At 42.5% G+C, this 23,651-nt stretch overlaps 1 protein-coding gene and 1 non-coding gene across 4 annotated transcripts in view; one reads left to right on the plus strand and one right to left on the minus strand.

Annotated features, from left to right (window-relative positions):
* The window catches only part of HMGXB3 (HMG-box containing 3), a 51,693-nt gene that overhangs the window by 5,004 nt on the left and 23,038 nt on the right, over positions 1-23,651 (minus strand). For 2 of the 3 annotated variants that reach the window (XM_008014960.3, XM_008014959.3), the window contains 11 exons: positions 22,541-22,959; positions 20,334-20,509; positions 20,101-20,195; positions 16,501-16,599; positions 14,734-14,883; positions 10,842-11,143; positions 10,239-10,366; positions 6,929-7,060; positions 5,846-6,030; positions 2,131-2,350; positions 356-489 (listed from right to left, as the gene is read on the minus strand). In XM_008014960.3, coding sequence (XP_008013151.3) covers positions 356-489; positions 2,131-2,350; positions 5,846-6,030; positions 6,929-7,060; positions 10,239-10,366; positions 10,842-11,143; positions 14,734-14,883; positions 16,501-16,599; positions 20,101-20,195; positions 20,334-20,509; positions 22,541-22,959 — 2,040 coding nt within the window. The remainder of the gene's footprint in view (positions 1-355; positions 490-2,130; positions 2,351-5,845; positions 6,031-6,928; positions 7,061-10,238; positions 10,367-10,841; positions 11,144-14,733; positions 14,884-16,500; positions 16,600-20,100; positions 20,196-20,333; positions 20,510-22,540; positions 22,960-23,651) is intronic. The other variant, XM_008014961.3, reaches the window with a different exon arrangement.
* On the plus strand, positions 17,879-17,982 carry LOC119618408 (small nucleolar RNA U13). Its single transcript, XR_005234719.1, has one exon. It is a non-coding gene; the product is annotated as a small nucleolar RNA U13 (small nucleolar RNA).

A 23,651-nucleotide genomic window follows, 5' to 3' on the forward strand; every position in this document is an offset into this window, starting at 1 on the left:
TGTGTAAAGTGCATTCCTTACAACAGTCTCACGAGGTTAGTATTTTGGTTATTTCCATTTTACAAACAAGGAAAATGAAGCTCAAAATATACAGCAGCTTATCCAAGGTCACACACAGTAAGGAGGAGAGCCAGGATTCCTGACCCCAGAACCTAGGCTCACAACCTTCAACAGGAGGAACTGCTAGAGGCCAGGTCCCACATACATGTCACCATCTAGCTGTTGACCACCTCCTAGGCATCCCTGACTGCCAGCAGCTTGGGTCCATCACAGGTATTCATATCCCTGCCCTGAAAAGTGGACCAATCAGCCTATCCTAGAAGCCCCGATATCCACCACTGCCCTTGACACTCACCTTGGAGTCTTCTGCTCCAAAGGGGATTCCACACTGCCTTAGCAGATGTTGCAGCTTCTCTTCACTGTAGGAGCCAATCTCATCAAGCTTGCAGGTGCCCTCCTGGAGCAGCCTCACCAAGGCACTGCCGCTACCTGCAAGACACAACAGTGCTGGTGGGAGGGTGCTGCTGCCAGCCACCAGAGGCCATGGCTAGGCCCACAAAACAGCAAACAGTGGAAGCCAGCTCTGCACCAAGCTCTCCCCTGGTGCTGGCAGAGGCGGGACTCAAGTCAGGTCCATGCTTTCTGCAGATACCTGAAATCTCTCAGAACTGGCTTTCTGCCCTGGAACATCTGAGTGAGATACCCTGCAGACAGCTACTGAAAAAAACCCTAAAATAAGTCAGCTTTTAATCCAGTCTTCTAAGGTTTTTCAGAACCAAGACCTCAGATGCTTACCATGACTGCAGCAATAAGAGAGCAGTAGCTCTCGTTTTAAAAGTGCTCTCTACACAACGTTCCTGAACCTGGCTAGCGCAAGAGAACTACGTGGGGGACTTAAAAAAATAATCCCTGGGGGCCAGGTGCAGTGGTTCTCACCTGTAATCCTAGCACTTTGGGAGGCCAAGGCAGGTGGATTACCTGAGGTCAGGAGTTCGAAACCAGACTGACCAATATGGTGAAACCTCGTCTCTTCTAAAAATACAAAAAATTAGCCAGGTGTGGTGGCATGCACCTATAGTCTCAGGAACTTGGGAGGCTGAGACAGGAGAATTGCTTGAACCCAGAAGGCGGAGTTGCAGTGAGCCCAGATCGCACCACTGCACTCCAGCCTGGGTGACAAAGTGGGACTCTGTCTCAAAAAAAAAAAAAAAAAAAAAAAAAAAAGATGCCTAGGCCCTTAAAGTATTAATAGGAATATGAGGTTGGACCTCAGTATCTAATATTAGGAGGCACTGTTTGAGAACCTGCACATCACAACATATTAAGTACTTATGGTATCAATTCAGTGGGTCATTTCCAAAAATTCAAAAATGAAATAAGACAGAAAAGTGTATCGCACTTGGTAAGGAAAAATACTGTTTTGGGAATGTTGTTTCAATTATACACACGTGCATATGTACGAATATCATTCTGCGTCATGATACAAAATGTATTTCTTACTATGAGTTACAGTTAAAGAAGAAGGCTATTGCTCTAACTGTTTGAGCTCACTTTATCTTCAGTGATCTAGGAAGTGGATAGCTATTATCACACCCTCTTTGTAAATGAACCAACAGTGGCTTAGAGCAATGATGGGACCTGACAGAGGGTCACACAGCTACTAAGTGGCATAGCTGGGAATCCAACTCAAGCTCTTAGAAACTTACCCTCTTATCCGCTAGTCCAGGGTTTCTCAATGTATAATCCACAAAACTAGCTGCAAAACCATCTGGGAGGCCTGTTTTGAAGGCAGATTCCTTGGCCTGCCCCTACACTTTCTCAATGAAAATTTTTGGGGATGGAGCCTTATCAGCATTTTTTACAGGAGTTCCCCTACTCAGTGTGTGTATCCCAGAAGAATGACAATGAGCCGTGCTCTCCTGCTATTTAATATGGTGGACCACTCTTCAACTCTGCACCAGAACTTTAAACTCTAGAGGATTTTGACACGGGCTGTTATTATCTTTCTGAAAGGAGTCCTCCAGCGGGGCCTGGCCCTCTCGATACCACTGTGCTATCTTGCCAAGGACAATGTCCCAGACTCTTCATTGAGCCCTTTTTTGACCCCAGTCAGCCACCAGGTAGCCTTACCAGGTACTGGCTGCACATCCAGGTTTTTGTCTTTCTCAGTGTTGACGACCACAGCTCCTCTCATGAGTGGTGGGAAGAAGGGGGCAATAACGGAGGCATCAAATTTGGTGATAGGGATGCTGGCAGGAAATGCCACCTGCTCAATCACCTCTGTCTCCATCGTGGCCCAAAAGTCCTCCACATTTACCTCATTAGAGCCCAGGAATTCAGGCCAGGTGAACTAGAAGGTCAGGATAAAGAAGGTCAAACTGTGGGAGTCACAGAACATCAACAACACAACAGTCTACCCTGTCATTATAAACACAGGGAAACTAAGGCTTGGTGAAGAAGTCAGACAGCCAGGCCCTGCCAGGGAGCCTTGAATTTCAAGCTCTGTACCCACTTTTGGTCACATTTCTTTCTCCTACACCACAGTACTCTCCCAGACATGAATAGTCCCTAAGTCTCTTCTGTTTCTATAGCTTTGTTCATGTCATTTCCCCTGTCTTACAAAGAAAGGGGAGCTACCATTTGAGTACCTATTATGTGTCAGACACTTTGTAATGAACTACTAAAAAACAAGTCTGGGGATGGCTGAGGTGAGTATTCGAGCACTCGAAGCGACAGAACAATCATGTCAACACAGGTCTAGTTCCAAAGCCCAAACCCTTACTCCCGATACCAGGCTGGCAAGAATGAGCAGAATCCTATTGAGTAAAATTCCAGCCATTTTCCAAGGCCCTGTGGATCGCCGACCTCCTCCCACACATTGTCAGCACACAGCTATCTCTTCTACCCAATGTAGCATTTACTTATCTCTTATAGACATCTATTAATAGCGCTTGTGCTACTCAATTTCTCTTCTTGCAATGCCCTCTTATATGGTTCTCAAAACGTGACCCAGATCCTAATACCTCAATCAGAGTTGTATAGGTTACTTATTAGAAATGTAAAAACCTTGGCCACATCTTGAGCTGTATGAACTAAACTCCTAATTTTGCATTTAAAAAAGTTTCCTTAGAGGAATGGTTCTCAAAGGGTGGTCCCTGGACAAGCAGCAAGAGTATCACCTGAAAACTTGCTAGAAATGCAAATTCTTGGCCCCACTCCAGATCTCCTGAGTCAGAAATCCCATGGGTGGCACCCAGCAAGCCCTCCACTTTAAAAGGTTGTGAGAACCACTGCCCTGTGTAGTTCTTATACCCACTAAAGTCCAAGAACCACTGCTCCCCATAAAGTCTTCTCTCCTCACCTTACTCCTTTGTTCGCCAACTCACAGGGTGCTTAGTGTATGCTCTGTGTAAACGGCACACCTGGGGGAATGAGGCCAGCTGAGTCTATCCTCTCCACAAGGAGCAAGGGAACAGGAAATGCCAACCCAGTACACCAACTAATCACAGGGTCCTCCTTTATATAACCCCAAGAGAGGGGCTGACAAGTCTCTTCATGGATAACAGCATATTTAAGTTTTGTTCCATAACTTCCTGTTTTAGTTCACAGACTTCAGGATACCCTCTTCCCACATACACCACACTACTCTCCAGAACAAAGAAGTACCTCTATGAAAGAAGAACCTGGTACCATTGAAGGGAAGAGACAAGCAAACTGAGAGTGAAGGGAATGCTACTCCATTCTGGGACAGAGGAGCCTTGATATGGACAGGACAGGTGCCAGGCAGGACTAGCAGATGGCACCTTTGCAGAGAGGTGGGCCTCTGTCTATTCTTGGAAACCGTAAACTTGCTGTGGCCAGATATGATCAGAAAAGCTAGAACTCGGAGTCCTAGGAGGTACTGGTGAGAATGGCAGTGCTTAGGGTGCAGACTCCACAGTCAGTGGCTGAGAAAGAAGAAGGTCAATCTCAGCCCCACCCCTCTCTGCTTGGTGAGCTTGGGCAAGGCCCCTGGGCTTCAGTGCCTATGTCTCTAAAAACCTCATGGGGTTGTAGGGAAAATGAAGTCATATAGTAAAGCACTTAGCACAGATTAAGAATTTGGCATAGTAATAAAATGCTCAATAAATCTTAGCTACATTATTATTATTACTACTAGGCAAGCACATTTGAGTCAATCTGGAAACAGCCTCTAGATGAGACAACACACACAAAATGGTTTAGCTGACTGGTTTTTTCACTGGGAAGAAAAAGACAGGACTATGCATTCAACCCTTAATATGTCTAGTGGTCCAGTCAAAATACACCAAAGCTGTTCTCTACAGGTTCTGCACCTGCCTGATCAGTGAACACATGAGATGCAAGTCCAGTAAGCACCTGAAGGTCAGCTCATGTCCCAGGCTCTTGTTTACTATGGTAGAGTTCAGAGATGGAAACCTTACACTCCAATGCAACTACTGGCATACCCAAGGGGCAGTCCCTGCCTGTGAGTGTAGATCAGACCTCATGGCATGATCACAGGGAAAAGTAATCTAAGGGATTTTTTTTTAAACCCTAAAGAAGGTTAAGGAAGATTTCCTACTATTCTGTTTGCTACAAGTTTTAGCATAAATATGGGTGTAGAATCACACTGGAAAACCTTTTTTTCCCCCATACATTTAATGAAATTATCATATAGGGTTTCTCCTTTAATCAGTTAAGTAGTGAATTACATTAACATATTTTCTACTGTTGAAACAACCTTGCTTTCCTGTGATAAACTTTGTCATGATGCATTACTTTATTCATTAGATCTGATTTGCTATTATTTTATTCAGACTCTCATTTATATTCATGAGTACACTCAGCCCCAGTTTCTTCTCTTACATCAAATGTCTGATTTTGTTTCCAAAGTTATACAACCTTATATGAGTTGGGGAAATATATCCACTTTTGTTATTTGCCTATGTTTGGAATAACATTTCTTGGGATATTTGTTATAATTAATCTATGAAGCCATCTGAATTTGGTGTTATTATTGTGTGAAAATTTTTCAGTTCAGAACTTAAGTCAGCTCAGGTCACTCTTTTCCTCCAACCCCTTCAGTGGCTCTCCCATTTCACTCTGTGTAAGTCCTTAAAACAGCCCACGTTACCCTACATAGCGTCGGCCTCTTGCACCACCTGGACCTCCTATACCCCACCACTCCCTCCCTCCCTCCCACACTCTGAGCTACACCACCGGTCTCCTTGCTGGTCTTCAATCATGCCCAGCGAGCCCACCTCAGACCCTGTTCTTTCTGTTCCCTCTGCCTGGAATATTCCTCCACAAAGCCACATGGGTTTCAGATCTCTACTCAAATGCTACTGTATCAGACAGGCCTTCCCCACTGACTGCCCTCTATAAAATACAAATGCCCTTTCCCATGACACTGCTCTCTCTTCCTTACCCAGCTTTACTGTGCTTCATAGCACTCACTACTCCTGGACAGATATTTGTTTCCTGTGTCCCCCAAACCAGAAAGTGAGCTCCATGAGGACAAAAACTTTGTTTTGTGTGTTTTTTTTTAACTACTATCTCTCAGGTGTCTAAAACATGCATTTAGTTTATGTTCAATATATTTATTATATATATTTTTGGATACTTACTCACTGGATACATTTTTCAAGTGAGTAACTGAATAAATAAATGCCTCTATTTCCATCTGGCATTCCCTAAATGAAATCTTGGGCTGTGGGAGGAAAAAGTCACTTGCCTCACCTAGACAGGACTGGCGCTATCCACCCGCTGGGGATATCATGTAGGAAGGGAGCTGCCAAAATGAGAGAATTCCGCAGGTCCCTCATGGTGGCTAAGAGGCACTTACCTCCACGCTCTTCAATGCTAGCACATTCTCTTCACTCCTCTGGGCCAGTTCCACTTTGGGGGCCACACCACAGATGCCACAGATCATGTCATTGTAGTCTCGGACAGTGAGGCACTCAAAGGCCCAATAGCCATTGCACAGCAGCTCCTGCAGCTGGCTCAGCTCCTCCGAGGTCAGAGTCTTCTCTGGAAGAAGAGCAAGCACACTGAGAAGGGCACAGAAAAAAGACACTGAAGCCACTAGGGATGAGCCAGTGGGTAGCAAGTACAGCAATTCTGCCACACTGATTCACCTCAAAGAACACTCCAGTGTACTAACTACCCTGAGGGTCAGGGATCTGGCCTGCAAGTGCTCAGGTGGCAACCCAAAGGGCAATTCCCACTGGAGTGATAGCTGCCTTGTACTAAGTACTAGATGCTGTGCTGAAAGATTTGAATATGTTATCTTATCAAGTCTCACATGAATTTAATTATTTATGAACCAGGAGCTACTATCCTCATGTTATAGCTGGAGAAACAGAGGCACAAGAATAACTTGCTCAAAATCAAACTGCAACTAAGCGGCAGAGCCAATACTGAAACACAGGCCCATGTAACTCTAGCACCTTTGCTCTACTCCATCTGTTCTCACAGCAGGTAAGGTAGAAGGGTACTGGAGCCTATAGGAGAGGGATGGGAAAAGCACAAATAGGAGTAAAGAGGGCATGGAGGAAAAAAATTCTAGACAGAAAGGACGGTCTTGGCATGAGGTCTTGAGACTAGAAGCAGACATCCAGGAGCTGTGGTCAGAATGAGTGTAACATGCAATGGGGCCAAGTCGCCCTATGACCAAAGGAGGTACTTGTAGAAGTCACTGGTAAGCTCTTGCTAAGGGTCCCTGGATGCACAGAAAGACTCATGCTTTCCAAAATTAGTTTGGCATTTGTAAAATTCAAAAGGAAGAGTGTATTCAGAAGTCAAGAATGTCTCCTTTTCAAAATAATCAGACTCTTCTTCAAAACAAGTCTTTTAACCAAAGACGATCACTGAAAATTCCCAGGGAGCTTAGGACTAACCTTGAGAAAGGGAAGAAAACAACTTTTACCTGTCTGCTCCTGCACCGACTTCAGAACAACACTGACAGACACTCTGGGGTCCTCTCCGAGCTTGATCTGGTTTCTGATTGCAAAAAGCAAGTCCAGGCTTACCAGCAGCTTGTTCCCAACATTAAAGAGACCTGCAGGTTAAAAAGAGGCAACAAGGAAATTAACGTATCATACACAATGGCAAAAAATAGAATACACACCAGCAGGATGCGGTGACGCGCGCCTGTAGTTGCAGGCACTTGGGAGGATGAGGTGGGAGGATCGCTTGAGCCCAGGAGTTGTAGATCAGCTTGGGTAACACAGTGAGAGACTCCATCTCAAAAAAACAAAACAGGCCAGGTATGGCCTGTAATCTCATGCCTGTAGTCTCAGCACTTTGGGAGGCCAAGGTGGGAGGACTGCTTGAGCCCAGGAGTTCAAGACCAGCCTGGGCAACATAGCAAAGCCCCATCTCTATTTTATTCAAGTTATATATTTTAAAAGGGGAAAACAAAAACCCCACAACTAAATGCCCATCAATAGAGAAAGGTTAATTAAATTGTGGTGCATTCATAAAATAGAAAGCATTAAAAAGAATAAAGTATTCCAACATGGAATCCATTTTTTTAAAAAAGAAATGGATCTACCTGTTCTGACACAAAGCTGCCTACAATACATCATTAAACAACAACAATAGAATGAAATAGTACATATAGTAGATCCCTTTTCCCCCCAGTAAAAAAAAAGAAACACTTTCCTCCCACCCAGCTCAGTCCTTAGAACCAAAGGTCCTTTACCCCTCACACAACTGCACCTGCGGAAAGGCCAGGAGCATCCTTTAGATCATGAATGTGTAAGGGGTGTAACAAAGGCTATGAAATCACTCCAACACCAAATCCTGAAATGAATGAATCTGAGGAATTTAAGTGCAGTCAATTTAAGACAAATAAAAGTGGGTGATTTTGTATGTGCACAAAATATAATGCACTAATTTGCACAAAAGCAAATTTTGGAATACGTGTTCCCAGTGAAGAAGGGTATGGAGAAGTACAAAGGCTGAAACCATAAGAGAGAGCAAAGCTCTGGTCCCATAAAATTTTTTTTAAAAAAGCAAAAGAGTCATGATGCCCCTAGAAATCACCAAGTACAAATGTAAAAGACAACTGATATCACATTCTGACAGGCTAGAGGTAAAACTGAATAAACAGAGTGATAAACTCAGAGAAAACTGTCAAGAAAAGCCCAAAAGAAGAATGAAAACACTCACAAAAGAAATTTACTATAGAAAAAAACCCATAAAGGATCATAAAAAGGACATATAGTCTACCTAGCACAAAGAAATACAACAAATTAGCAGGTTATATACAAATTTTTACCTATAAAATTGATAAACTTAAAAAACTTATAATACTCATCTACAAAAACAAAGTCAACAGACAAACTTAATTGTATTTCTATACTAGCAATGAATAGCTGGAAACTGAACCATGTCATTTATGACTGAAAAAAAAAGTAAAATACTTACATGTAAGTCTAACAAAATATGTGCAGGACCTATATGCTGAAACTAGAAAAACTGATAACCTATTAAAATGGAGAGAAAGACTATGGACTGGAAGATTCAACACTTTTAGGCATGTCAAAATTTCCCAAATTGATATGTACAGATTGAACACAATCTAATTAAAATTCAAGCAGGACTTTGCAGATACTGACAAGTTGACTCTACAATTTATATGGAGACATACGTATTAGAATGGCTGAAAAACAAAACCAGATAATGCTGAGTGTTGGCATGCAGAGCAAACTGTAACTTTTACCTACTGTGGGAAGGAATGCAAAATGGTACAGCCACTTTGGTAATGCTGTTTTCTTATAAAATTAAACACACACTTACCATATGACCCAGCAATCTGATTCTTAGGTATTTACCCAAGAGAAATGAAGACTTAGGTTTCATTTCATATTGGTACACAAATATTTACAGCAGCTCTATTCGTAACTGCCAAACACTGGTAGCAAACCAAATATCCTCCCACGGGGAACAGATAAACAACCTGCTGTACATCGACACAACAGAAAACTACTCCACAATAAAAAGGAACAAACCACTGATAAAGACAACATGGATGACTCTCAAAGGATTAGCTTACTGAAAGAAGCCAGACTTAAAAGGCTACATGCTATAATTGCTTTTACATGACATTCTGGGAAAGAGAATACTATATGGATAAAGATGAGATCAAACAGTTACCAGAGGTTGGGGGAGGGGGTGGGTTTAAATACAAAGGAACAGTAGAAGAGAATGTTTTGGGTGATGGACCTGTTCTATATATTGATTGTGAAGGCAGTTACACCACTTAGTATATCTGTCAGAAATGACGGAACTGGGAGCAACACACTTAACTACATGTAAATTTTAAAATACATGTTGATTAAATAAATATATAATCCTGAGTACTGGCCTAGATAGACTATAGGGTAATAGGCACTCTTGTTAACTGTTGGCAAGAGCATAAAATAGTACAAATTCAATCTAATAATATAAGACATTAAAAATACGAATTCAAAATAAAGCACCATTAAGTTCTAAGACAAAGAGAATACATCACAAATATGCTTTCATCTTTAGCACTCAATTCTACAAACAAAATTTAGGATTCAACCAAAAATGGTGAGTGTTCCATAAATGCCTGATGTTGATGAATAATAGGGTAGGAAAGGGTAAATGTGGGGCAATTCCACTTCTGAGTATTTGTCCAAAAGACGAATTAGGGCTGTACACAAAGACTGAATCACAAAAGTGTAAAATGGAGCACCATACATCCCTTTAAAAATGGTCATGTACTTCCCTACTTGCTGGCACAGGAAGATGCCCATGATGTACCCCTAAATTTAAAAAGCACATTCCAAAACAACACCTAGCACAACCGCACTTTTGTTCAAAGACAGACTATAAACCTATAAATCCTATACTTTCTTATATTCTGCACAGATGAATAAACATTTCTGGAAGATTGAGAACACTGTTAAGTGTTTATCTCATGGCAGTAGGAATGCTCTTGATTTTTTGTTTCCTCTTTTTATTTGTCTGCATTTTCCAGCCCGTCCACAATGAAGACGTTATTTTAAAGATCCCAGTTAAGAGCTTCAACACTTGAGAGGTAAAAGTCATCTTCTGGGACTAAGACATTTAGGAAGAAGATTCCCCCTTCCTCAGAAACCCTATCTGAGAAGGTCCGGTCCTCAAAGAGCCCAAGGTCTCATCCAAAAAGGCAGTTCCCAAGCCTGCTTTTGGATTCTCTGAGGGAAGACAAGGTTGGCACCCACCTGTGTAGATGTCTATGAAGCTGTGCAGGGCCAGACAATGGGGGTTCAGACACATCTTCACCTGGGCAGTCACTGTCTGCAGACGGCTGGCTGTCAGTAGCCAGCACTCCTGGGGCCCAGCCAGGGAGCTAGTACCAGAAACATCACCAACAAAAAAAAAGAAGGGAAAGAGACTTCCTTATGTTGTTGCAAGGCTCAGTGATCAATGGCAAATTCTCATTTGCTGGAGCTTATGATTTTCTAGGTTTTCTGGTAGGTATTTCCACTTTGTTGGAATCTGTGGAATTGTCCCCTACAATTAATGTAACTCTGAATTTATTACACAATTTAACCAATCCCAATGAACTCCCAAACCTAAACACTGTGTGGGGCAGTCCAGATGTAAACTAAATCCTAAGCTGGTGATAAATTTCAGGCATTTCAACAGAAATCATAATTACCAATTATCACTTTAGTTTTAGCAATCAGAAAGGTAAAGGAAGCCTAGAAACGGCAGAGAATAACATCTTCATAGTTACAGCTTTAACGTAAGTTTTCTGAAGAAAGGAGCAATATGAACCAACTGGGATGGGGCAGCTAGGGGCAGAGTTAAGGGGTGCTTACTTTTGTCCCCCTTTGAATAATGGGCTGCTACAGAGAAGGCACTGCGTGGACGGAGACTCATAATAATTCGACCAAGAGGTTTGCTCGATGGTGACTGTCTCCTCACTCACGTTGGACAAGATAAGTCGAGAGCTGTTGAGTTCATGAATCAAGGCGAAGACCTCAGCCAGCTCTGACTCATTCTCAGGAATCTGCAGGACTTTGCGCAGCAGCTGCAGTGTGGACTGGCGCTGGATCTCCCTCTGGGCTGTGCTCAGGGGCTCTGTGGCATTCAGTACATCTGGGAGTGGTGAGCTCACCTCCTGAGAAGAGAGTGGATTGATCACCAAGCACTCAGAGCAGAAAGAGCCAGCTTCAGGCTAAAATAATAAAAGTCTGGGAGCAGCAGACAGATAGGGCCCATGACTGATAGGTGGGAAACCTAGGTTCCTAACCAGCTCAGCTAATAACTCACTGTGTGACTAAAGGCTGGTTATTTTTCTCTGTGGGGCTCAGTTTCTCTATAGGTTGAGCACCCAAATCCAAAATGCTCTGAAATCTGAAACTTTTTGATCACTGAGACAACATTCAAGGGATATGCTCATTAGACATCTCAGATTTCGAATTACTGGATTAGGGATGTTCAAGCAGTATGTATTCTGCAAATATTGCAAATAATGAAATAATTCAAAAACACTTCTGGTATTAAGGACTTCAGACAAGGGATATTCAACCTGCATCAGTAAACGAAAGGATTATATACAACTCTTGGTAATGGATTCAACACTTAGCTCTCATTCATCAGGTATGGGGTTTAGAGGATAACAGACCCAGGTTTCAGTTCTGGATATGCCACTTAACAGCTGTATGTGTGGGACCCAAGGCAATTTACTTAATCTTTCTGAGTCTCAATTTCCTCATCTGTGAAATGACGCATGAAAATAGTAATCTAGAGCTATTACAGAGTTTAAATAAGACATTATAAGTAAAGCACTTAGCATACAATGCCTATGGTGCAATGAAGGCTCTATGAATGATAGTTTTGATATATAAACAAGTATCTGCACTGCTTAAAGTTATCTGTCTTTAATTCTCAGTGGCTTCTGGGTACAAGGTAATTTTATATACCAGTCAGAGGCTTCCAGGAACAATATTCTGAAATACTCATTAAAAATAGGTCTTTCTCAAGTAGGTCTCTCTTCAATGGAGCTCCTCCCTGATCCTTTTTGCCAAGGCAGCATAAATCACTCCCCTCTTTGTGTTCTCTGAGTGCACCCCTTGACTGCAGAATTCATCATTTGATAGCTGCTAAACCACTGCCCTCCCCGCTTCAGTAAGGGTGGAATTCTGCTCATTTAATGATTCCCAACCAGCATGATGCCTGAGACACACACAAGATACTGATTCCTATCTGATGGACACATTATACATGGTTCTGTAGAAGTTAAATGCTTAATGCTATAGTCTGGATGTTTACCCTCTCCAAATCTCATGCTGAAACGTGAACCCAACATTGGAGGCAGGTCCTAAAGGGAGATATTTGGGTCAGGGGGACAGATCCCTCATGAGTAGATTAACGTGGGGCAGGGGCAAGGGAGGTGGTGAATGAGTTTTGCCTCCTCTTTCTGTATGTGATCTCTGTGCATGCCGGCTCCCCTTGCCTTCCTCCACGAGTGGAAGCAGACTGAGGCCCTCATCAGAAAAAGATGTTGGTGCTATGCTTCTGGTACAGACTGCCATATTATGAGCCACATAAACTTCTTTTCTTTATAAATTGCCTAGCCTCAGGTATTCTTTTACAGCAACACAAAACAGACTAGGACACTTAATAACAAGGAGCTTTTTATTAACTCTGCATACCTATGACAATTTTTGTTTGTAATAGTTTGGTTATCTTTCTCTCCCACTAGACTGTAAGCTTCTCAAGGAAAAGGGCCACGTCCTATTCATCTCTGAAAGCCTGGCCCATAGCAGGCATTCAATATATGCTGGCTGAGAGAATTAATTAATTAATGGCTACAGAAGAGCTGACTAACAGTAGAATGAGCTGCCCCGAGAGGCTGTGTGTCCTCAGTCATGACTATGAAACCATAGCTGGAGACCACTTGGCAGGAATACTGTCCTGTGACTCTAGCCAGAGATGAAGAACAGAAAGGACTGAAGACCATTCCAGCTCAGAGATGTGAAAACATTTGGCCACCAGGGAACTCCAAATGACAACACACAAGAAGGTACCTGTGGTTCTCACCAGTGCTTTATTTTGTGGAAAGCAATAATTACATTGTATTTCTCCAAACTTTAGGAGATTGGAAAGTGATGGAGGGTCTGCAGAGGTGAGTCCTGGGGGTGGGCAGCTCTCAGTTAACCAAATACAGAGGGATATAAGTTTTAAGAGTGGGATCTGAAATTGGCAAGAGGTCCCTAGATAATTTCCTATGTCACTTGAAAAGTTAAGTCACTTCATCATCCTAGATCTAGAGAGTAACATCCACTTCCACTGCAAACCGCACAAATAGCTAAAATGAACTGGAAGAAGAAAGGAATGCTCAGAGCTTCTACCTACACAGAACTCAATTCTATCTCCTAATTACAGATAGACACACTTTGTATATATAAGCTCCAGGGTTAGAAGGTGCAGGAAAAACAGACATACGTGGCCTAGGAGAGATAGTAGTCTCATAGGGAGTTAAGAAAAGCAGTCAATATGGGGTGTGATCAGTGCTATGACAAGAGGAGCACATTAAAACTCATTGAAAATCTGGGAAGAAAGCTTACTTCCAGCAGTAGGCATCCAGTGGAGCAAGAGAATCTGACGAAAGCTACGGATCCATTTTGCATGAAATTTCAGGGATTTATAAACTCCTTGAAGCTCAATTCTCAGTCTTCTCTAAGGCTCCTGGCTCTGACAGTAAAATGCCCAGATCTAATCTACCTTGCCCACCTTATTTTACCAATGGAGAAACAAAGCTCGGGAGAGGGAAGCTTCCAACTCAGGGTCACTCCCAGCCCCAGTGTTTTTCCCACCAAGTCATTAGTGCCCACATGCTTTGGTTCCACTTTCCTTTCTCACATTTTCACTCACACTTATCCTTAAGTATGGCATGCCTTCCCCTTCCATCCAAAACCTGCCTGTCTTTCAAGGTCCAGACTTGATCTGGAGTGACCAGGCTCCATCTCAGGTCCTGACCGGTTTGTTCTATGTGCCATCCCTTCTTTCCCCAAGGCAGATCAGTGACATTTCTCTTCTTACCCTTATTTTAGTCATTCCATTTGCTGCCTCAAGTGCAATTGTTTTCTGTTCACTTTAAAAAACTCATACAGAAATTCTGAGGACCTCTGAAAATGCCCGTTTTTCCTGGTAATAGTAATAATAGCAGCCCTAACGAGCCAAGTGGAATGTATTTTACTATCCAAGTAGTTTGGCCCAACTTGAGAGAGGAGGTTTGCCTAGACTGCTAGAAATAAAGCTTTGATTAGCTAAAAGCTTTCCAAGGAACCTGAGAAAGCAGTGGTGCCCTAATCTACAAAGTCTTAGCTTTGGCATTCTCTATTTACCAAAACAGTAAATCAACTTACAGGTCTAGTATCAGGCCTCAGAGGTAAGAGGATGCAACCCTTTCATCCCTCTCCTTTGACTCCTACTTTAAGGCCTGTGCTATATCATTCTCTTCAGTGAATGAACTCTTGGTTCTCAGAGATCAAGGTACCTAATCAACGCCTTCACCCTGGCAATGGGGACAAGGAGGCTCGGAGAAAAGGCGGCACTTGCTCAGGTTCAGAACTCACAATCTGGTTCCAGTTTGGATGCTCTAACTACCACCATGTACTTTAAAAATCCTCTTATTTCTACTAAGACAGGTTCACTAACAGGGCCCAGAACAGGCCAGGGGATGTGTTTGGGGAAAGAACTCACGATAGCCTTGGTGTTTTTCTCAGTCCGGTCTTTGGCAAGGTTAAAACCACAGCTGGGACAAATCCGAGGTTTGTGCCTGTTGGTGTAGACATAGCTACAAGAGGGATTCTTGCACTTTCCCCGGCCTCTTGATGTAGCCAGGCCCAAATCCTAAAAAGTAAGACCAATGTTCAAGTCTACAAAAATTAAGTTAAACCTGGGCAGAGCCCAGAACCAGAAGGAGCAGCTGCCAGTAAATCAGAGAAGAGAGTGGCAACTGCAAACCAGATTCAGCCTAACTTCAAGAGCCTTAACCTTTTTTCTGCAGTTAACCCTTTTACTTTTAATACAGGCTGTAAATTTTTGGCAAATCCAGTCCAGTCCTTCCCTATCTGTGAAACAAGAGAGTAGACTCTCAATGGTCAGAAACTCAAATGCCTTCAGGGTCCAGGCAGTTGGTGGAGTGAAGCAGGTCTGTTTAAACAAAGAGGGCTAGAGACTGGTGAACTAAAGAGTTCAAGCCCTGCCTGAAGACAAACTGTGACTTATGGACTATTAAAGCTCAAAGCTCTAGCATCTAAGCTCCTATGACAAGTTACTAACTAATCAGCAGAAGAGAGGGTCTACTTAGGGGTAGTTCCCCCTAAATAGTAAATCTAGTTGCCTCCTGTAGCCAAAGGGAATGGAGAGTAAAGACATGGAGAAGGTAGTGATTATATTTAGGTCACGGGAAAAAGAAATCTGAGCACATCTCCAGGATAAGAGACACATTCTCCTTAGGGATCCGGTCAGACCAGACATTAACCCATCATACCGTGCTGTCTTGTTTGCTACTGAATCCCCAGCACATAGCTTGGCACAGAATATGTGCTCAATAAATATTTTTTGAACAAATGAATGACCCTTTCTGAACCTGTCTGCCATTATGAGGCCAGAATTTTTAAAAATCTAGCTGTTCTCTCAAAATCTGTTCATCTTAATCAAATCAGCTAGAGAAACTGCCAAAAGACATCTGGCTGGTTGATACTTTAAGCATCAATAGAATTAGAGAATATTGAGAGTGACAGATGCCCCAAAGATGTCCAAACCAATGCAGCATTTTACAGACAGTGAAACTGAGGACCACAGAAGGAAAGAATCTTGCCCAGGGGCATACGGCATGCTAGCAGCAGGGCCAGAACTCCTTTTGGACCAGGTCTCTCAGCTGTCCAGCATTTATTTCCCTGCTCTATGCTGCCTGCCCTACAAAAGGGTGATCCCAACGTCACACATTTGTCCATTAGGATGTTAATATGTGTTATGTTAAAAAATAAAGAGAAAACCCCTGTGGGAAACACTAGGCTAAACAAAATAAGTTGCTTTACTAAAGTACTTCTCTATTTTACTTTAAGATAGCAGTGTTGAACTGGACTCTGTTTTAGGGAGAAAAAGGCAATGTTGCCTAAACGTAACTGTGGAACACCCTTTCTAAGCTAAAAGGTTCCAAGACTGCTAGATGTTAAATCTGGACTGGATTCTCATCTCTGGCAGCTCTCAATAAAAATACACTAATCTCAGCTGTCCTACACTTTATAAATCTCACCTGGAAAGAGACCAAAACAACCCAGCAGATTTATCCAGTAGCTATCATTTGCATCAGGGATGGGATCTTCAGCATTAACAATCTATACCTGACGCTGTTCTCCCTCCCAGCTACAACCACCCTCTCCCCAAGCCTCCTACTGACCTTCAACCACAAAGTCAAAACAACCTCCATGTCAACCCACCACCACCTAGCTGCATACTTACCAATGTCACAGTGCAGCTGTACTTATATGGAGGAAACATATCCGGCTTGACCTCCACAACTTTCACCTGAGAAGTCCTGTTGGATGGGCCACTTGGTAGCTATGGATCAGAACAAATTGTTTAGTGCTTTTGAACCTTAGCCAAACTCCTGAGGTCCCATGTCCTGAAACAACTTGAGGGAATGCTTTCCCAGGGAATTTGTAGAGCTATTCTCCAAATGAGCCCCCTGGACTGCCAGCTGGCAGTCACCAGTCCACCAAAGGCTGAGTGTCATGTTCAAGTCCAGGGCTTGCCACAGGCTTCTGTGCAGTTTCTAATACCAGGTATTAGAAACACCATGAATCAGATTTGCAACTACTAACTGAGTTATAAAAGCACATAATAGCTTTTATACATACAAATACACGGTTGAACAACTTTGCATAGAAAGATGTCTGAAAGATTATTCACTAAAATGTCACAGGGTAAGAGGACAATCATGGTTGTTTCTCCCTCTTTACCACTATCTACAAAATTTTCTTTTTTTTTTTTTTTTGTAGCAATGTGGGTCTCACTATGTTGCCCGGGCTGGCCTTGAACTGCTGGACTCAAGCAATCCTCCCACCTCAGCCTCCCAAAGTGCTGGGATTAGAGGCATGAGCCTCAAATGTTTTATAAGGAATGTATATTTTACTTATATAGCTAAAAAGAGAAAAGATAAAGCAAACAAAATTAAAATTATTCTATAATAATGAATTTAAGTTGATTTTCAGAGTATTTCATGTACCTGTTCACTGGTTTAAGACTAGTAAAAGAGTTTGTGGCTTTTAACAAATACCCAATGTCACCAATCAAAAGGAAACTATTTACAGAGAAGACGGGGGTTGACCCAAGTAACAGAGTGTACATGAAGGAATCTAGGGGCTGGAAATCTACAAAACTACCGACACTAACCAGATACCTTCCTTCTACACCGCAAGATCACACAAACACCCAGAGCTGCCATATCTGTGTGGAAAATAAAATAATTCTCAAAGTAAAAGCCAGTTGATATTCCTGTCAGGGCAAATGTAAAACTGTTAAAGAAAGGAAGTTAACTGACAAAGAACACATGACAAGGAAGATGGCAGACCCGTTTTCCTATTCCAACCTGGTCCATGACACAGTTTGCAAACTACAGGCCACAATCCAATGAGGAGTCATAACATTAATTTAATGGGTTGAAACCAGCATTTTGCAAATACGAATGAGAAAAAAACAAAGTGACTGCATATAGTAAGGGCACAGCTTCATTAAACCTTTAGTATATATGTTTACTAGGCAGTAATATAAAAATATGCCTGTTACTGAGGGTCATGATCAAAAGCTTGAAAAATGCTAGCTAAGGACATTTTGATAGATCCTTTTATAGCTCACAAGTATGACGATCTGGTATTCACACACATGGGTGAGATGTGCCTCCCTCAAACCTCATTATAATGTCAGCACATTACCCATTTGACATGGAAAAAAAAAAACCTTGATAATTATTCTAGCTACATACAGCTGAAAACAAACAAACAAACAAACCCCACTAATCCATGGAATCTGGACACCCAGAAAATTTTTTAATATCTGTATCACTAAAAGAAGTGAAAATATAAGCCACAAACTAGTATATGGAGTAAGAGCCAAGTTTCTGATTTTTAAAAAATTATAAAAAATAAACACACACAAATTCAGGAAAAGACCTAAAAGCATATCAGATAGTCATTCTGGGTGGCAGGATCATAAGGGACTTTTCTTTCTCCTTTACCTCAATTTTCTTTATTTTCTACAACCATGCATTCATTTTTAAAAGGAAGCTAAAGAGACATGACAACTAAATGTTAATATCTGATCCTAGACTGGATCTTAGACTGGAGAAAAATATGCCATGTAAAGGAACTGTCCTAGAATGGGAGAGGCTTTAAAAATATACAATAAAATAAAAGAGACACTGGGTGAGGTGGCTAATGCCTGTAATCCCAGTACTTTGGGAGGTCAAGGAGGGAGAATCGTTTAAGGCCAGGAGTTTTGAGATCAGCCTGGGCAATACAGCAAGAGACCCCATCTCTACAAAAAAAACATTTAAAAATTAGCTTGGTATGATGGTGCCTGCCTGTGCACCCAGCTACTCAGGAGGCTGAGTCGGGAGGATTCCTTGAGCCTAGGAGTTCAAGGCAGAAGTGAGCTATGATTGCACTACTGCACTCCGGCCTGGGCAACACAGCAAGACCTTGTTTCTGGGAAAAAAAAAAAAAAAAAAAAAAAAAAAAAAATATATATATATATATATATAAAATTGGGTCTGTGAAAAGAAAATAAATCGTGGGGCCCCCACATCACTAAGCTAAAGGGAAAAGTCAAGCTGGGAACTGCTTAGGGTCAACCTGCCTCCCATTCTATTCAAAGTCACCCACTGCTCACTGAGATAAATGCATATCTGACTGCCTCCTTTGGAGAGGCTAATCAGAAATTCAGAAGGATGCGACCACTTGTCTCTTATCTACCTACGACCTAGAAGCCCCCTCCCTGCTTTGAGTCTTCTTGCCTTTGCTTCAAGTTGTCCTGCCTTTCCAGACTGAACCAATATTCATCTTGTGTATGTTGATTGATGTCTCCCTAAATGTATAAAACCAAACTGCTATGACTACCTTGGGCAGATGTCATCAGGACCTCCCGAGGGTGTGTCCCAGGTGCATGTCCTCAATTTTAGCAAAATAAGCTTTCTAAATTAACTGAGACCTGTCTCAGATTTTCAGGGCTCACAGGGCAAACTGACACAATTTGGAATATGAATGGGAGAGTAAAGGTATGCATCAATGTTTCAGTAAAAGAATATCCCTATTCTAGGCTGGACATGGTGGCTCATGCCTGTAATCCCAGCACTTTAGGAGGCTGAGGTGCGTGGATCACTTGAGGTCAGGAGTCCAAGGCCAGCCCGGCCAATATGGTGAAACCCCATCTCTACCAACAATACAAAAGTTAGCTGGGCATGGTGGTGTGCTCCTGAAATCCCAGCTACTCAGGAGAGGCTGAGGCAGCAAAATCACTTGAACCCAGGAGGTGGAGGCTGCAGTGAGCTAAGATTGTGCCACAGCTCTCCAGCCTAGGTGACAGAGCAAGACCCCGCCACCAAAAAAAAAAAAAAAAAAAAAAAAAGAATATCCCTATTCTTATGAAATACACAAACAAGCATAAAGGCATAACTTACCCTATAATGTGTATTTTACACACACGCACGTGTACATACCCACACATGGCGGGCGGAACACACATGAACAAAAAAGATAAAGCAAAATGGGCTAATACATTAACAATAGGTCACTCTAGGTAAAGAGAATATGGGTGTTCTCTGTACTATTTTTATTTTTGCGACTTTTTTCTGTTATAAATTATTTCTAAGTAAAAGGTTTAAAAACATGTATTCACTTTATAAAAAGAAATTACTTAAAAAATAGATAAATCATTCATGTTAACCTCCTCCCAGAGGTCTGCCAACGTGTAAGAATTGGGATCTGCCTTTACCTATAGTTTTGATACATTAAATGGCAGCAGCCAGACCCTCAAACAGCTCCCACTCCGGAAAATGGGTCTTACCTTCACCTCACCAGGGCCAGATGGCTGTTGAATGGGCTGGCCCAGCTGCTTCAGTGTGCTTGGCTTCAGACCACAAGTCCTCACAGGAGTCTTATCTGAGAGAAACAGGAGCCAAACTGGTGACTTCAGTGCATTCAGAGTCTCCCCAAGTCTCTATGTCCATTCTCAACCCCCCACTCCTGTCCCTTTCCCATCAGACAGCCCCTCCATCCCAGGTATGCCCCAGCCCTTACCACTCAGGGAAAAGGCCTGCCTGGCCCTGGGCAGTCCCATGCTGCTGCCTCGCCCCACATTAACTGGGGCTGGCAAAATCGCTCTCATGGGTCTTGCTGCAGCCAGTAATGAGGGCTTGCCCCGTGCTCTGCCTTTAAGCTCTGGAGCTCTGGACCCAGGGGTAAGCAGGTCAACTCTGAAAAGAATAAGAAGAGAAATCTGGAAATTCAGGAACAAAGGGAAGAAAACCAAAGTGCAATCTCTATATAGTGCTTTATTAGAGGATAGTATTGGGGTTCAGCTATCAAGCTTTAGACAGATTGAGTTCAAATTCAACCACTAAATAGCTGTGCGGCCCGGGGCAAGTAATTTCATTCTTCTGTTAACTTCCAGTTTCTAACATGTAAAATGGAACAGTAATTACCTATACGTTATGGAGTCACTGCGAAGACAAAGAAGTGTAAAACAATGTCTATAGCAAGTAATGCCAATCGCTATTATAGCTATAACATTTAATCTACCTCTAGTTAGAGCACATACTTATGACAGCAGCTTAGAGACCCTAGAGAACAGAGTCCATGTTTGCTTCATCTTTGCAGCACCAATGTTGAGCACAGGGCCTGCACTGCAGAAGGCCTCAATAAACACTTGCTAAAGTGATTTACATGTCTTAAACAAAAGTTCTAAAGTGCATAGGTTCACCCTTTAAATATACAAAACCATCGCCAAAATATATTGCCACATTATTTTTTTTAAAAAAAGCAAGATGGGGCCAGGCACAGTAGCTCATGCCTGTAATCCCAGCACTTTGGGAGGCCGAGGTGGGCAGATCACAAGGTCAGGAGATCAAGACCATCCTGGCTAACAAGGTGAAACCCTGTCTCTACTAAAAATACAAAAAATTAGCCGGGCGTGGTGACAGGCGCCTGTAGTCCCAGCTACTCAGAAGGCTGAGGCAGGAGAATGGTGTGAACCCAGGAGGCAGAGCTTGCAGTGAAACGAGATGGCACCACTGCACTCCAGCCTGGGCGACAGAGCGAGATTCCATTCCAAAAAAAAAGCAAGATGTATTTGGGAGGCCAAGGCAGGTGGATCACCTGAGCCCAGGAGTTCGAGACCAGTCTGGGCAACATGGCAAAACCCCATCTCTACCAAAAAAACACAAAAATTAGCCAGGTGTGGCAGTGCGTGCCTGTAGTCCCAGCTACTCGAGAGGCTGAGATGGGAAGATCGACTGAGCCCGGGATGGTGAGGCTTCAGGGAGCTGTGTTCGCGCCACTGCACTCCAGCCTCAATGACGAAGCGAGACCCTGTCTCAAACAATAAAAACAAACATAAAAATAAAAAATAAGATGTAGAAGTATGTTGTGCTATGATTTGTGTTTAAAAAAAAAAAGTAGGAAAAATATATATACATACACACATACATATTTGTATACAAGGTATACAAGGCATTCTTATTTTTCCAGGAAAAGCCAGCCAAAGTTAAAAGTGGAATTGGCTTCTGGTGTCCACTGTGGGCACAACTGTTACCAGTTGAGAACCACTGATACAAATAAGGGTCTTCAGTTACAAGAACACAACTTCCTCAGGGAAGGGATATACGCAGAATCAATTAAGGAGGAAAAGGGGAGAAAAAGATAGTGACTTCCTCCAACTTACAAGGTACTCGGTTGCATGTTTTATACACAATCTTCAGTTTGTACAGTCAGCCTGTGAGGAAGAGATTTTCTAATACCCAACTCAAGATTTTTCAGAGGAGAGAACTGAGGTCAACAGACATGAAGTGACAATGCCCAAGGTCAAACAGAAGCCAGAAACAGCTGGAACCAGTACTGAGTTCTCTGACCATCAGGCCAGAACTCTTTCTACAGGATGCTTTAATAAAGCTTCTCTTTCCAAATCCAGTATCCAGGACTGGTAACTCACAGTTTTAATACAGCAGAGCCTGTGCCAGCAAGACTCTAATAACTGCTTTAGGGAGACTGACAAGAAGAGATGTGTAAGTAATCTGACAGCAGTACATGGATAGCAGAGTCCAGGGGGAAGGGACAATCTTTATATATCTCTAGGCCTTGGTTTCTGTATCTCTAAAACAGGAACCACTGCCTGGGCTCTGCTGCCTCTCTAAGGTATGCTGTAAGGACATGGGATAAAACAAACATGGGGCATTTCCAAAGCTGTTATTTTAAATACAACTCTGTATTATACAAACACACTGACTTACCCTGTAGGTTTTTTAGGAGCAGGGAGTGGACTGGAGGTGCTTGTCCCCTCAGATGGTGTTGGTATGTCTGCTCCAGGACTGTCACTGTCAGCTGTCCCCAGAGTGACCTCAGGCTGCACACCACTTCTGACGACTGGTGTCTTAGTGACTGCTGTACCACGATTCCCAGGAGCTTCCTTAACCAAAACATGGGCATCGGAGATGATCACTTCCTCCCACTCACTCTCCTCACCTACTTCTCTGGGAGGAGCTACATTCAGGAGCTGGCTTACAGCTTCCGAATTCTCCAGAGTCAGTTTGGAGGCATTTTCCTTAGAGGAATTTTGCTCAGTGGTGACAGGTTGCTGATTTCTTTTCACCACAGAGCTTTTGGAGGAGACACCAGAAGCCAATTCCACTTTTACTTTGGCTGGCTTTTCCTAGAAAAATAAGAATACCTTGTATACATAAGGCATTTTACAGTTGATGACATTCACAAACATTCTCTCATTTGATCATTTTAATAACATATGGGCGACAAATAAGGAAACTAAGGTCCACGAAATGAAGAAGTTAACTTAAGGTCTCAAGTGTAAAACTAGCCTGAATCTAAGTCTTCTGGCTACAGGTTCCTTTCACTCTAGTATTAAACGCCTTCATCTGAATAAAGCTATTCATCTTCTAATGAATTCTTATTGAAAAGCCTCTCCAGGTTTCATCAACCAAATGTCGGCATTTTTTAGTTTTACATTTAGTTTGACATTATTCAAAGCCTACTTCTCTGTGTCTAGAAAGAGGGTGACATACTGCCATACAGGAACTAAAAGTCCTAGGTTGTTCACCTTGGTGGTCCTTTTATGAGATTCAGTTAATCCCAGTGTGGCCACAACCTCATGTGGACAGATTCAAATTTTCCCACCTCCTTTGAGAAAAATTCTATTTTTTGCCCCAGATTCTTTAAGGTGAGTCTTAAGAATGACTTACACATATGTCACATACTTTGCACTGGATCAAATTAACTCATGCATTATTATCTGCTATAAATACTCAAACTCACTAAAAATGGCAGCCGCTATTTTAGCTAGACCTGGTTTTAAAAAGCCCTTGGTGTCTCAGCTTTTATCCAATTAGC

The sequence above is a fragment of the Chlorocebus sabaeus genome, chromosome 23, assembly GCF_047675955.1.
Source record: "Chlorocebus sabaeus isolate Y175 chromosome 23, mChlSab1.0.hap1, whole genome shotgun sequence".
NCBI classification, from domain to species: Eukaryota; Metazoa; Chordata; class Mammalia; order Primates; family Cercopithecidae; genus Chlorocebus; species Chlorocebus sabaeus.